This window comes from Notamacropus eugenii, chromosome 4 (assembly GCF_028372415.1).
Source record: "Notamacropus eugenii isolate mMacEug1 chromosome 4, mMacEug1.pri_v2, whole genome shotgun sequence".
NCBI lineage: Eukaryota > Metazoa > Chordata > Mammalia > Diprotodontia > Macropodidae > Notamacropus > Notamacropus eugenii.
Window position 1 is genome coordinate 39,594,387 of NC_092875.1, and position 14,613 is coordinate 39,608,999.

The window sequence follows — 14,613 nt, forward strand, 5'->3', positions numbered from 1 at the left end:
TGGAGTCTAGGCACTTGGTTTGGCAAACATGGACATGGGGGAGATGGGAGAGGGGATCTGACAGCGTCTTTCTCAGGAGAGACAGGGTGAAGCCGATCTTTTCCTCTTTGTGGAGAGGGGGCATTATTTTCTGTCCCACCTGAGAGGTGAACATGCAGAGAGGCATGTTTTACTTTCCCTGGTTTAGACTGGTGTTTTTCTTCTCAACACCCAACAGGACGGGGTAAAGAGACAGTACAAATCTAACATTTTCTGATATGACAAGCCAAGTGGCACAGTGTATATATATATTGTGTGTGTGTGTGTGTGTGTGTGTGAGTGTGTGTGTGTAGTTGCTCAGGACTTGTTCTAGTCAACAAGTATTGATTCAGTCCAAGGCATTGGCGCAGCCCTGGGGATGCTAAGAAAGACAAAATGCCAGTCCCTGCCCTCAAGGAGCTCATAGTCTAACAGGAGAGACAACGTGAAACAACTGTGTACAAACAAGAAATTGGAGGTGATCTCAGAGGGAGGGCTAGGAGAGGCTTCCTGCAAAAGGTGGGATTTTAGCTAGGACTCAAAGAAAGCTACAGAAGCCAGGAGATGGAGTGTCCAGTGTCAGGAAATACAAGGCCAATTCATGGCCTCATAGTGTGAGGGGGTAAGATGTAATAAGACCATGTAACCTGAGTTTTCTCAGCTATGGATTCCAGGTCATCTGCTGAGAGGAAGGGGCTTTGGGTGACCCCACAGGAAAAAATATTGTGAGAAGTGGGATTGTTGATCAGAGAGGAGCAGGCTCAGAGCTTTAGCACTGTAAGAGACCCTAGAAACCAACCTCATTTTACAGATGAGGAAACTGAAGTCTAGAGATGTGACTTGCCCAAGGTCGCATAGCTAATTAAAGGAATTAAAGGAATTATCAATGACTCCATTCCAGCATCTCACTCATTGAGCCAGGCTACCTATCCAGAAGTTAAGGGTCGTTCTAGAGCCCTGAAGGCCCAGCTGAGGCTAGAGAACAGGGAATCGTATCACAGGAGAAAAAAATCACAGAAGCTGAGAATTAGAAGGGACCTCAGAGGCTGTCTGGGGGAGGACTCACTTTGGTCTGTATTGACTTATCCCAGCAGCCAGTACCATACAGGCTTCTCACTGACTTTCCCTTTAGATGGTGTCTGGCCTGGAGAGATCAGAGAGACACAGAGATAGAGAGAGACAGACAGAGAGGAGAGAGAGAGAGAGAAAGAAAGAAGAGAGAAGGAGAGGAGAGGAAAAGGGGATGGGGAAGGGGGATGCTGGAACATGTGTGCATACATGATTTGGTCACAGAATAAACGTCTATTTGATATGAAAAACAGAATGTGGGGATAGTGTCCATTTGTAAAAGTCTCATCACAAAGCATTCCTCCGGTGTGGGTGCTGGAGCAGTGAGGGGTGACTGTCCAGTCTCAGAGCTGGGAGGGACCCCAGAGGCCATGGAGTCTGACCTGGGGTCCATTCCTCCTCCAACATCTCTGCCCAGGCCCAGCCCTGAGGGAGAAGAGAAGGCCTGGGATCCATGGACCCTGTCTGTGTATGTGAAGGTATTAACCTTGTTCTTGTTTTGTTTTAAATTCAACATTTTCAATACTGAACTCACTGTGCACCCTGCTAAACTCCCCCCTCTTTCCAACTGCCCTGTTACTCCCTAAAGTAGTTACACCATCCTCCAGGTCCCCCAGGCTACCAAGTTGGGTATCATCCTTGACTGCTCCATCTCGCACCTTCCATATCCAGGCAGTCTCAAGTCAGAGGGTTAGGGTCAGCCAGGTGGCTCGGTGGTTAGAGTGCCAGGCCTGCAGTCAGGAAGATCTGAATTCACTGCCTGTCTTAGTATGTGACCCTGGGCAAGTCACTTAACTTCTCTCTCTTCCAGTTTTCTCAACTGTAAAATGGGGATCATAATAGCACCTGCCTCCCAGGAGTGCTGTGAGGATTAAACAAGGTATTTGCCAAGTGCTTAGCAAACCTTAAAGAGCTATATAAATGACGAACTCCAGTGGCTCCTTTATACTTCCTAGCTGTGTGACCCTGGAGAAGTCACTTGACTCTAAATGTCTGTTTCCTCATCTGTAAAATGAGCTGGAGTTGGAAATGGCAAACCACTCCTGTATCTTTGCCAACAAAACCCCAAATAGAATCCCTACTACCTCCAGGGTCAACCACAAACTCCTTTACAACCTTCCCCCAACCCCCCTCTTCTGGTCTTTATGCCTCATGGATCCTGCCACATTCTCTTCTTGCATCCAGTGCCACTGGACCCCTGACTGTTCCTCACACAAGATGCTCCTCCTCCCAACTCCAGGCATTTTCATGACTGTCCTCTCCTCCTGGAAGGCTCTTCCTCCTCAGCATGCGGAGGCTCCTGGATTCCTTCAAGGCCTAGTCGAAATCCTCCATACAGGGGAGCCTTGGCCACATCTCCTTAATGCCTGGGCCTTCCCTCTGAGGACACCAATTTATCCTGTCTCCGTCTTGTCTGCAACATTGGTCAGCCTCCATTAGACTTGAGCTCGCTGAGGGTGAAGGCTGTTTTTTGCTTTTCTTTGTCTCCCTGGCACTTAGGCTAGGGTTTGGCACACAGTAGGCACTTAATAAATGCTTGCTGCCTCACCTTGTTCTGCTCAGCCTCAGAGGTAGACCTGACCATGATGGACAGAAACTACAGAGAGCAGACTTCCTGACTGTGAGTGCCAAGGGTTGGCGGCGGCTTCTTCCTGATATGAGGTCTGAGCAGAGGTTGGGTCATTGGAATCTCACAAGTTACGAATCCAACCCAGACCTGAAGTCTGCCTCTATCTCCAGAGAGTATAACTCACCTACTACAGTATCTCACCCCACACAAACCTGACCCTGTTGTTTAGGCCTTGTCTTGACTGGTTCCCTTATTACTGTGACTTTGGCTCTTTCGATGACCCCCAAAATCTAGTGAACAAGGTCTGGCTGTCTTTATCACCAGACCCCCATTGGCTGCCTGCTTAGCCAGATCAATCTGGCACCAAGTTTTCCTTTCGTGCTCCACTTCCCGCCAAGAAGTCTCCTTGTTGTGAGACCCTATGGTGCAGTGGGCTTGGAATCAGGGACTCTTCTGAGTTCAAATCTGGCCTCAGACACTTGCTAGCTGTGTGACCCTGAGCAAGTCGCTTCACCCTATTTGCCTCAGTTTCCTCACTTGTAAAATAAGGTGAAGCAAACAGCCAACCACTCCAGTATCTTTGCCAGGAAAACCCCAAATGGGGTCACAAAGAGTCAGACAGGATTGAACAAGGGAGATTTCTAGAGAGAGAGGAGGGGGTGGGCCAGGGCAGAGCAGAACCAGGACTGAAGTTCTTCCACTTCCTGCTTCTTCACCTCAGGATATCCTTGAAGGCTGGGTAAGATCAGATGGAGGAGGGTGATGACCTGATGGTTTCAGTTAACAGGCTTCAGTCTTCATAAAACCCAAGGCCATCCCTAGAGGATAGAGATGCTGTGCTAGAAGCTGGACTCCAGCTCAGGCTTCTCAGTGTGTGTCAGATGAGAAATGAGGCATGGTTTTGATTGACCTTGTGGGTCTGTATGTGGTGGTGCCTCCGTGGGGCGTGCCTGAGAGTCACCATAACTGTGATGCATCTGAGATTGGAGCTGCCAATAGAGCCTTGGTGGCTTCTCCTTGTTTCTGAACATATGTCATGGTGGTGTTGCCTGTGAGGCTATGTATGTATGGTGCCAGGTGCTGCTCAAAGGGTTGATTTTCCTCTTTCTTGTCTGACTTTATTCTGAACTCTACAATCCTGCCTGACAGACCTTACCAAACTTGTCACATACAGCGTTTTACCTTCTGTCTCCATGTCTTTACAAGGCTATCCCCCCCTGCCTAGAGTCCACTCCCTTCTCCCCTCTGCTTGTCTCTGATCAAGACTCCACTCAAGCCCCACCTATTACCCTCCTCAGCTCTGCGTACTTTCTTCGGTTGTCCTCCCTGCCTGGAGGGTTCTCCTCCTCCTCTCTTCCTCCTGGCAGCCTTCAGATCAGGAAGATCTCTTGTCCTACAGGAATCCTTTCCCAGTCAGCCCCTCTTAATGCCAGTTCCTTCCCTTTCTTAATTTTTTCCTATTTATCCCGGACATAGCTCATTTGTGCATATTGTTTGACTTGTCCCCCATTCAAAGCTCTCCGAGGGCAGGCACTGCCTTTTGCCCCTTTTTGTATTCCCAGTACTTTGCAAAGTGTCTGGCACATACTAGGCACTTAATAAATGGTTACTGAATTCAGTAGGAATGTACGTGTAGATCCTATATAGAATTGTATGCCGTCTTGGGGAGGGAGGGGGGGGGTTAGGGAGGGGGGAAACATCTAAGTTTTATGGTAATGATTGTAGAACATTAGAAATAAATAAAATGAATATATTTAAAAAAAATAAATGGTTCCCGACTGAATGTTTCATCCAGAGTTTTGTGCTTCCCTGCCCCTACCCCCATGAGTTTGTGTGCACACACATATACAAACACACACTGATATATGCATGCCATTGATATCTACTATTGATATGATCCATTGACATGGTAGATATATCAGTCAGTTTGATGTCAGCCAAATGACCGTGTGATCGTCATCCTTCCGTCATCTTCCCTATCCTGGGGATAGGAAGGAGCTTGGGGAGGAGAGCTTGCCTGGGAAGGTTTTCATTTTGTGGGATGGATTTTCAGTAATGCTGCTGCTGGGCTGCATCAACTCCAGACATTGCCCCCACCCCAGCTCAGGCAGGGTGTGCGGAGTCTCCCTGCTCATCTGAATGGTCTGAGAAGCTGCATTTCCAGTAGAATGGAGGCAGGCTCTGTTTCATTTTTGTCGTTGGAAACCCCACACCTTACACAGTGCCTGGTACAAACAGCTGTCATTTAACTGGCCCAGGGAACTCTCAGGCAAGTCAACTCTCTCCACCAGTATAGGTCAGCATCCTCTGTAAGTTTTAGAAAACTGATCTGGCATGTGGAGGGGTGGGGGAGGCTGGGACCCAGGTCTTTCTGGATCCAAGACCAGCCCTCTATCCACTGCTGCTCCTGTGCCTGGCACATGACGCTTGCTTAATGAAAGTGATGTAAAAATTCAAAGATATAGAAATGCCCAGTTCTCTGTATATCTGTATGTTGTACCGTAGCTGACTTAGGGAAAGCTGTTTTTTTAAAAAAAATGTTTTAAGATATGGGATGGTTGAAATATTGAAATCAAACCTTGGAAAGGACTTTGCAGACTGGGAATGTCAAGCAGATGGCAGGAGGCAGCCACAGAATTGCCTTGGTGCCCACCCTCTCCCCTCTACATGCCCCCCCCAAGCCCACATGCTGTCTGCAGATAAGGCACCTAATTTAGGATAAGGACTAGCCAAAGGGGCCTGGTGTGTGTGTGTGTGGGGGCCCAGTCTCTGGCTCCTCTCAACGTTATCTGGCCTACTAAGGCCAAGGAGAGGAGGCATCTAGAGGGCCCTCGTGTGGCCTTTTCAGCTTTGGCCCTGCAGCCTTGGGGTACAGGGCTGCCCACTAGGAAGGCTAATGGTCCAGCACTGCCATCTGCCTCCACCTCCAGGCTCCCTTCCAGCCAGCCCTGCTCTGGACTTCTGGTATCTTGAGTTTTGGCACTGGGATTATGAATGAAGGAGGTCTCAAGAGGCCATCTTGTCTAAACTGGTATTTCACAGTGGAAGAGAGGCTGGGGTGGGGGGGGGGGCAGGTCGCTGGCTTAAGGCCATGTAGCAAGTCAAAAGCCTGGGCCAAGGTTAGAAGCCAGGTCCTCAGATCTGGGGGACACCAAGGGCTCTTTACCTGTTGCTTAGGGTGGGTGATTTCAGGGTCCCCATGGAGGACCCCCACCCTCCCAGTATCTCCTCCCCTAGTCAAATGCTGGAGATCCCATTATCAGTGCTAGGGAATAGAGCTTGGATCTGTGATTTTAACCCATCTATCCCTGCAAGAACTTGCAATTTTTTTGCATTTTTTCTAAGGTTAAGTGACTCACTCAGGTTCACACAGTGTGAATCAGAGCTGGGTATCTCTGGCTTCAAGACTGGACTTTCAGTCACAGCCCAAAGCATGTCCATCATCCCATTTAGCTCTGAGTCCTGAGCTTTTCTTTTAGTCTGAAAACCCCTCTGGGAGGGGGACCTTCTCTCAGGCTAGTAGCCTTGTGTTTGAGGCAGGAAAGGAAAGGAGATGAAAGAGCAGACTGCCCCTGGCTCTGCCCTGCAGAAAGCGGTCCCTTAATTGTAACACTGGGTAGACATTTCTCTAAGGGTTTGGATCACTTAACATGCACCATCCCACCTGCTCTGCAGGATAACCCAGTGGGCTATATACTGTAGGTATTAGTGTCCTTATTTTACAGATGAGGAAACTGAGGCTGAGAGAAATGACTTGGCCAAGGTCACAGGCCCTGAGGGGCAGTCAGGATTTGAACCCAGGTCTTCTGACTCCAACTCCTACAGTCTTTTTATCTTCATGGTTCCCTTGGCACTGAACAGCCCACATCGGCAGGAAGGGTCAACCTGAACCTTCCTTTTCTTCTTAAAGTCTGAACGTGGCTTCTATATTCAAAGAATTCTAATAGGTAACCACAGGGGAGGAAGATGGCAGGCTAAACTTCCTTGAGCAGAGCTCACATGCTACCTTCTAAACTTCCCTCCCACCTGGGAAGTATGGGGCTGTGGAAAGAGATTCCCAGTGTTCTTGAAGTGATGGAGGCAGAGGATTAGGTGGGGTTGGTACTGGGTACAAGAATTGGACCACAGAACCGTGTGACTGCACAAAGTTGGTATGTGTGTGCATGTACATATGCATTTCTCTGTACATGTACAAAGGATAAAGAAGCTCTACCAGTTAGAACTAGGGCCAGGCAACATGACAACCAGGGTGCTGGAAATTTTTAGGGCAAAAATGTAATATAAGCATTCCTTCAAGCAGCTGGAAGTCACTACAGTAACTAATTCCCTCTCTTGCTTGACTGGTCTTAATGACTTCCTGTACTCATTTCACATCATGAACTACAAAGACAGTTTGGGGGTTTTCTTTCCTCAGGCTAATTTCCTGCTGCTTGTGGGGGCCGGGGACAATTCCCAGCTGGGGTCTGGCCCCCAAGTAAGGCCTGTGCTTCACCCTGGGGGGGGGGGGGGGGGGGGTGAGTGGCCTGCCTCTGGTGGCTTAAATTGTCTTAATTAGAGAGCTGCTTGGGAACCAGTCACTCTCATGTATACACATGGCCAAGGCCTTAGGGCTGGTGAGGACAAACTCAAGTTTTCTTTCTGGAAAAGGGGGATGGGCTGAGGCACCATCTCATTCCCCAGGTCTTCCCACATTCCCCATCATGAGCCTCCTAATAATTTTGTATCTATCTATGAAGATGGGGTCCATCACTCCCTACCCCCAGTAAAAAAGGGCAGGCTATATCGCTTCTTTGTATCTCCAGCTCCATAGGTCTTTAACTGCTTAAGAAATGCTTTTGGATCAAAGAAATAAAACCCAACACCTTATTGCTTGGACAGTTCTTTTTTTTTTTCTTTGGTCCTGGCGGTCTGGAAGAAAAACCTCAGTGAAGGCCTTACCTGTCTGGAAAGAGCTTCCAGGAACCTTCTTTCAAGGTCTGACCTGTCAGTCAGTGCTATAAAAGGTCCCTGTGCTCAGCTCACATGGCAGCCAGCTCATCCTGGCTCCCTGCCTATGTCAGGGACCCAAGCGAAGCTTTCTTTCTCTCCCTCCACTCTTGAACCTTTCCCCACCCCCACCTCATAGGTCCTGGAAACACCAGATGGGCAAGAAGGGATCCACAGCTGAGCTGGGAGTGTGAAAACAACTTTCTCTTCCCTTTCTTCACCCCAGGGATACCTTCCCCTTCCTAGCACATTGTTATTTCAGGTTGCAGGTCACAGTAGTGAGGCAGTAAGGCGGAGGGATGCATACTTTGGCCTTGGGTGTCCCAAGGATTGCCTAGAAGAGTGCTGTGCCAAAATCCTTGTGGCATCAGTTCTGGAAGGGGAGACACTGTCTGAGAGAACAAAACTCAACCTCCTCCATGGTCCTCCAAGTTCTCCTCAGCAGGGAAGAGATAGGTTTCATTCATTGTCTTTATAGGTCCAGGGCCTGGGAAACAGTAGGTGCTTAATAAGTATTTGTTGACAAATGGATGTCAGTGGGGTAGTCTGGAGAATGAGACTGAAGTGGGGTGGCAGGGTAGGCACGGGTCATTTCTATGTCCATGGGGCAAACTCACTGGGGTTAGGACTACACCCCACTAATTGAGGTAGCACTCCAAGGTCCCCTGTACCAAACCGATCCCAAACTTCCATATTGTAATAAAGAGATGTTCTGGGAAGGTTGGGAGGGTGGGCTTTGCTCCCTCAGACTTGCCCTCTGGGGTCCCTTGGCATTCCACCTAAGTTATTCTCAAGATGCAAAGTCTGTAAATGCTGGGCACTTGATGGGAAGGATGGGGTTATTTGGGTCATGGAGGGAGAATGGATCATGGCATCTGACTGGAAAGGCCCTTAGAGACCTCCCTGGAGGTAAGCTGGCTAGTGCAGTGAACAGGGCGCTGGGTCTGGAGTCAGGAAGACACTTACTCGCTATGTGACCCCAAGCAGGTCACTCTGAGCCCCAGTTTCCTCATTTGTAAAATGGGGGTGATAAGGGCACCCTCCCACTAGGGTTGCAGTGAGGATCAAATGAGATATTTCTAAAGCACTCTGTAAATCTCAAAGTGCTGTATAATTCCTAGTTATTATTTTGATCAAGCCCCTCCTTTAAAGAGGATGAAACTGAGGGCCCAAGAGAATAAATGGACTTGGCCAGGTCTGCCCTGACAGTAGAATGGGGCTTTGGTCCGAGCCCAGGGTGCTCTACCCACTGAGCCAGTGTGGCCGGGGCCTGGATCTGTGTCCTACAGGCTCTTCATGACTCCCAGAATCCTCTTCCTCCTCATGCCAGAAGTTGACAGCACCCTCACCCCAAGTACTTGGGGTATTCTCCAAGGAGAATGTAAGGCCTTGGAGGGTAGGGGCTCTCCTTTCTACCTTTATCTTGCCAAGTCCCTTGCTCACAGCCTGGACCATGTTGGATTGAACTGAGTTGAACTAAACTGAGAATATTTTCTGCATGGCGGGGAGGGGTATGCAACAGAAAAGGACATTTAAGAACATGACAAACCATGGAACACATCTGGACGCTGGAAAAACAAACAAAAAAACACAGTCTTTTTGTGGCTTCGAGACTGGACCTGGAGGAACAGTTAAGAAAATGTGTATCATGTGACAATGTCACTTTTTTCTCAGCTAGATACTCTATCCAAACGTTGGCAGGCTGAGGGGCCCCCAGAGGCCCCAGAGAGCTGTTGTTGCTGCGCTCGCTTGTTCTCTGGGGCAGGGGCAGAAGCCACTGCAATCGCCCCCCATCCCTCACAACCCGTCCCCTCCTCACTTCTGTCCCCCCACTCCACTTTTTATTTCCAGAGTAAATTACTGGCGTCCTTTCACAAACGTTAACTGGCAGATATGATCCAACATCTGATATATTATGGAATGAAAAAAATGTAAAAAAAAGATGTCACCACACATGGAAATACAACAGAACCAGTTCACGTGTCTTGTGGTTTCGGGGAATCCACCTTCCCCTCCCCCCACCCCCCATCTGGGGAGCTCTGAGGCCGAGCCAACTTCTTGAACTACAGTAAGATTTGCTTTCTTTTTAATCATGAACACTGGTAACTGCGGATGGGTGCCCTGCCTTGAAGTCAGCGCCTTCTGGATGAGGGGGGGATGGATGAGCTATTTGCCCATGGAAATACCACGCAATGGGACGATGGGTTAAGCCTGCACACGCCTTTTTTTCTTTTCTTTTCTTTTTTTTTTTTTTTTGCAGTAAAAGCAGAGACCGAAAGCAGCCTGTAATACTGTTTAGTCATTCCTCACGTAAAACATTTGAAATAATTCACTGAAGGTATCAAAAATATACCCTGTAGACCAATACATCATTTACAACTGCCTTTCCTTCCCACCGTTTCAGCAACGATGTCCGAAAATCAGTCTCCTCTCTGCGGAGCGGCAGCGGCGGCAGGCGGATCCTCTGGGGTCAGCTGGGACGGACAGATCCATGCTGTCTTCCCCTGCTTGCCGGCTGCCCCCCACACGGCCTGATACTTACTTCCCAGGCCTGCATTTTGGCATTGGGTTTCCCGAGGCTGAGTTTTATTTAGCAAAGGCGATCTTCATTAGATCCGGGGGTGGGGGGGTAGAGGGGGGGAAAGCATGAAGGATGGCCAGGGCTCCCAGAGTCCACAGATGGATCTCAAAGCGGCGATGGTGGCGGGCTCTGGGAGAATCCAGAAGCTGTGGGTGAGCTGAGTCTGCTGACATGGACTGAACTTTGGTTCTGAATGCCACAAGGGAGCGGTGGAGCCGGTGTTTTGTCCCACACTGGGAGGAAATTATCTTTTTTGGGGGGTGGGGAATAGATGTAGCTGGTTTGCTGGTTGACACTGGGAAAGGAGGGAGGTAAAAGGCGGCAAGAAAAGAGTGAATGGCCATCCCACTTCAAGTACTGGATCCCTAGCCACTCCATTGTGCCGGTGCAGCCTGTGGGTGTCTGTCCTGTCCATGTACACCCTGTACACCCTCCCTCCCAACCTACCCCCCTGTAACATGCACTGCATTCAGACAGATGTCAAGCCTTTCCCACTTCCCCTGCCCCTCCCCAGTATGAAGAAGAGGCGTGGAGCACCAGGTGGTATTGTTCCCCTGAGAAAGTCAATTCAATTCATGGGTCGGTGGCCTCCCATGGGACTGGACAGAGATTGTGAGCACAGCAGAAGGCAGAGGGGGAGAGATTTCCTTCTCAGTGGGGTTTTGTACGCAGTGCTGGGAGTGGGGGTAGCTACCACCCGCTGCCGGCGCCTCTCTTACCAGCTGGGGTTTCTGCCCTCACGGCAATGGGGGTTAGTTAAGGCTTTGGGCCGAAGAGGACACAGGACTTCCAGACAGACAGATGCAGACAGACTCTGGGTGCTCCTTCCTGTACCCTTGGGGGAACTGGAGGGGGGTTGGATTTTTTTGGGAGGGGAGAGAGGAAGGTGGTCGACCAGCTTCGTTCTCAATGTCCACCAAACCAGTTGGCTTTGGCCGTCTCTGTGCTGGGCTCTCCTGCCACGTAATCCCTCCTCTCCCCATCCATCCCAGTCTCCCCCTTCACTCGCTGTCTGAGAGGGTTTCATACTGTGAACAGAGCAGGGGCTTTGGCTCCTCATCCCAGGCGTGGTGCTGGCCACTGGAGTTGCCTTGTGGAATGGCTGTGGGGGGCGAGGGAGTGATGACGTTTGTCGGGAGCCTCATGATGAGCGGGTTGTAGGGGAACGGCGTGGAACCTGGAGGGGAGGGGGCCGGGGCAAAGGGAACAGAGACGTACAGGTAGGTGAGGGGAGAAGAGGTCAGACAGGGGGGAGGGGGACTGGCAAGGAAGGAAGGGAACACAGACAGACCCTCAGCAAGGACAGGCCTTGCTTCCTGACCTCCCCCTCCATTCTCACTGAGACTGGCGGGGGCCAACAAGACTGTGCAAGGACAACAGCCTGAGAGGCAGCCTTTCAATCTGACCCGCCAATTAACTGTGAAGGGCTTTTGGATCTCGTCTTCCCAGGGCAAGGACTCTGAGGGAAAAAACCAGTTGAGTATGACAGAAAGAGGGTGGGTCTCAGACAGTGACAGACTTGGAACAGCCAAGTGACCCTGGATTCAAGAGGACTTAAGTTCCAATCCAGTCTCAGACACTTACTAGATGTGTGACCCTGGGCAAGTCACACTTAACTAAAGCTGCCTCAAAAAACCCCCAAGAACACCCAAAAAACAAAACCCCAAACCAACACCCAGGTATGAAACTTTGTGGAGAGAGTCAGGAAGACCAAGCTTCAATTCATGCCTCAGAACACCACTATCTGCATGACTATGAAGTCTCCTGGTCTCGACTTCCTCATCTGATCTTACTGACCCTAAATCTATGACCCTATGATCTCCCTTCTCTGAGTCTCAGTTTCTCCTCTGCCAAAAGGGGTCCATGTCCATTCGATCTATCTGTGAGGAAGGCACTTGATGAGTCTCCAAGTGATACAGAAAGGGCGTCCATCGTGACTTGCCTTCTCTTGGAAACCCCACTCAGTCCAGCACAGGGCTGGGCACACAGTAGGTACACAGTAACCACTGCCCCTTTGGCAAGGTCTTTTTAGGGGAGTATTTATTGTTACTTTCTAGCAGTGCTTGGCATAAGTACAGCTGGGAGGGACCTTGGAAATTACAGAACTGAACTCATTTTACAGATGAGGAAACTGAGGCAGAAAGGAAACTTTCTGCTTGGGCCCTGTGGCTGCTTGTGAACTTCTTAGGATCCTCCAAATGCATCACGATGATCATTAATGATAATAATGTCATTAATAACGTTCACAATATCAGACCTGAACTTAGTCTCAGAAGGCTTACAAAGCACTTCTCCTATAACAGCTCTGTGTACTACGGTGCCTCCATTCTTTGGGTACCAGCTCCTGTGACTTCATTAGTGTAGAGGAAACTCCCTCCCACAATGCAGTTCAGCCAGCACCTGTCCGTCACTTAGAAGACTTGCCTGGTGCTGAGAGGTGGAGGGACTAGGCCTGTAGTGTCAGAGGGTTAGATCTGAACACAGGGCCCTCCTGACCTCATGGTTATTTCCCTGCCCACCACAGCCTCTCTGTAACACCCAGGCCCAGGACAGGTCTGGTTGGGAAGACCTATGTGTTACGGCCATCTTATTGCTCTCCTACAGCATCAATGGCCCTAGAACAACGAAGTCAGAAAGGGGCAAAGCATTTCCTGGTGTGGGGCCCCTACCCAGTCAGAACTGCTCCTCAGGACTGGAGGGCCTTTCTCCCCTCAATGCCTCGCCCTCCCTCCCCACTCCCAGTGACGCAGCTCCCCTTACCTGCAGAGGAAGGTCGGTCTTCCCACACCCGGTTGGTGAGTGGAGTCCTTCGGTTACAATCACCTTCTGAGTGGACAGAGGAGACAGACGCTGGCCGCTCCCCTGAGGACAGTCCTGGAGCTGGGGACTTGGCCTTGCTTCTGTTGGGCCGGCTAGAAACCTTTGGTTTCCCTCCACCTCCTGCAGGGAGACATGGGCGTCCATGTTTCTAGGATGCACAGACCAACTACGGACTGGGGAGTTGTGAGAGGGGACCCTGCCTCAGCGGCCACCTTCCAGGGCTGGCCTGCCCTTGCCCCTCCCATCCATTTCAAAGGAATCCGGGCTGCATCTAGAGAATCCAGAGTCCCTTGAGGAGAAGGGCAAGAGGGAAGGATCTGCTCCCATCTGGACCTGGGCTGAGGCTGACATCTTCAGGGATGGCCCTTGGGGGGAATATGGGGAGGGGAAGGCTGGTGGGAAATGGGGCAGTTCTTCTATCTGGCCTCTGGCTCCATCAGGAGAATATTGGCAGCTGGCTGGACCCTCGATTCTACCCCAGGGCTCTCCATTTTGATGTTCTCTCAGCCCCCCAGGGCTGAACAAAGCCCAGAGTCTGCCTGGGCCATGACTGGGGACAGAAGGGCAGCAAGGGGGTCTCTATGGGAGTATGAGAACTCTGAAAAATCCCTCCCCATTGTGTAGATGAGGCAGGAGTCTGGATAATTAACATGTGTGGCTGTGGGCTGGAGGAGCTGAGGGCTTTTCTTTTGGTAAATGTGAGACGCCGAAGGACTAGGGAGAGGGCAATGGATCCAGAGTTGGCAAGCCTACCTGAGTCGCTAGCAGTGTGACCCTGACGGGAGGCAGAGTGTGTGTGTGTGGGGGGGGGGGGGGGGTGTCTGTGTGTGTGTGTGTCTGTGTGTGTGTATCTGGGGGAGCAGTGTTTCGGGGCAGGGTTCCAGACAGAAGTTGGGGTAGCACTGCTTGGTTGATGCGACAGTCGCAGATTCAGAGCTCAAATGGACCTCAGTGACCCGTGACCCTCAAGTGCAGCCCCCTCAGTTTATGAAGGAAGGAGCTGCCAGTCATAAAGGGGATGGGGCAGAGGCAGCAGGGGAACTCTGGGGCCCTGGCTCCAACGAGTGTCTCCATGGCCTGGTCTGCCTGAGGACCTTTCCTCACTGGGCCCCTGTAAGGGCCAGAGGAGACAAAAACTTCAGCACCCTATTAATGTCAGTGGTGACTATTCCTGGGCAACCTTTGCTCTTCAGGCTGACTCTGAGGCTGGTAGTAGTGGGGGCACAGCACAGAAGGTAGCCTGCTGAAGACGGTGCTTGGGGATCATCTCAGGGAACGGGTGCTACATGTATCAGACACAATGAAAAATTCCTGATGTGATCTGGGTCTAGAGATGAATTTGGCTCCTCTGAATAGAGAGGATTAGCAACGGCTCCTCCAGTGAGAGTCCTGACCCCACTACAGCCTGGCTGTGCCATCCTGGGTGTCTCCCTCTGGCTTCCCAACAACATAAGCAGGGGCCATAGTCCTTGCCCACCCTGTGAACATCAGACATGCCAATGGAAGAGACTGGACAGACGGGAGCAACTTGGTCTCTTTGCTAACTCCAGGAGTGGGTCTGACTGGGCCG

At 50.6% G+C, this 14,613-nt stretch overlaps 1 protein-coding gene across 12 annotated transcripts in view; it reads right to left on the reverse strand.

The window, feature by feature from the left end:
* Nucleotides 1-9,921: 9,921 nt before the first annotated feature.
* The window catches only part of NCOR2 (nuclear receptor corepressor 2), a 359,203-nt gene continuing 354,511 nt past the window's right edge, over nt 9,922-14,613 (reverse strand). For 10 of the 12 annotated variants that reach the window (XM_072600693.1, XM_072600695.1, XM_072600694.1 and 7 more), the window contains 2 exons: nt 12,984-13,163; nt 9,922-11,400 (listed from right to left, as the gene is read on the reverse strand). In XM_072600693.1, the coding sequence (XP_072456794.1) occupies nt 11,225-11,400; nt 12,984-13,163 (356 nt within the window). In that variant the 3' untranslated portion in view covers nt 9,922-11,224. Of the gene's footprint in view, nt 11,484-12,983; nt 13,164-14,613 lie in introns of all 12 variants that reach the window. The other 2 variants (XM_072600699.1, XM_072600697.1) reach the window with 1 other exon arrangement.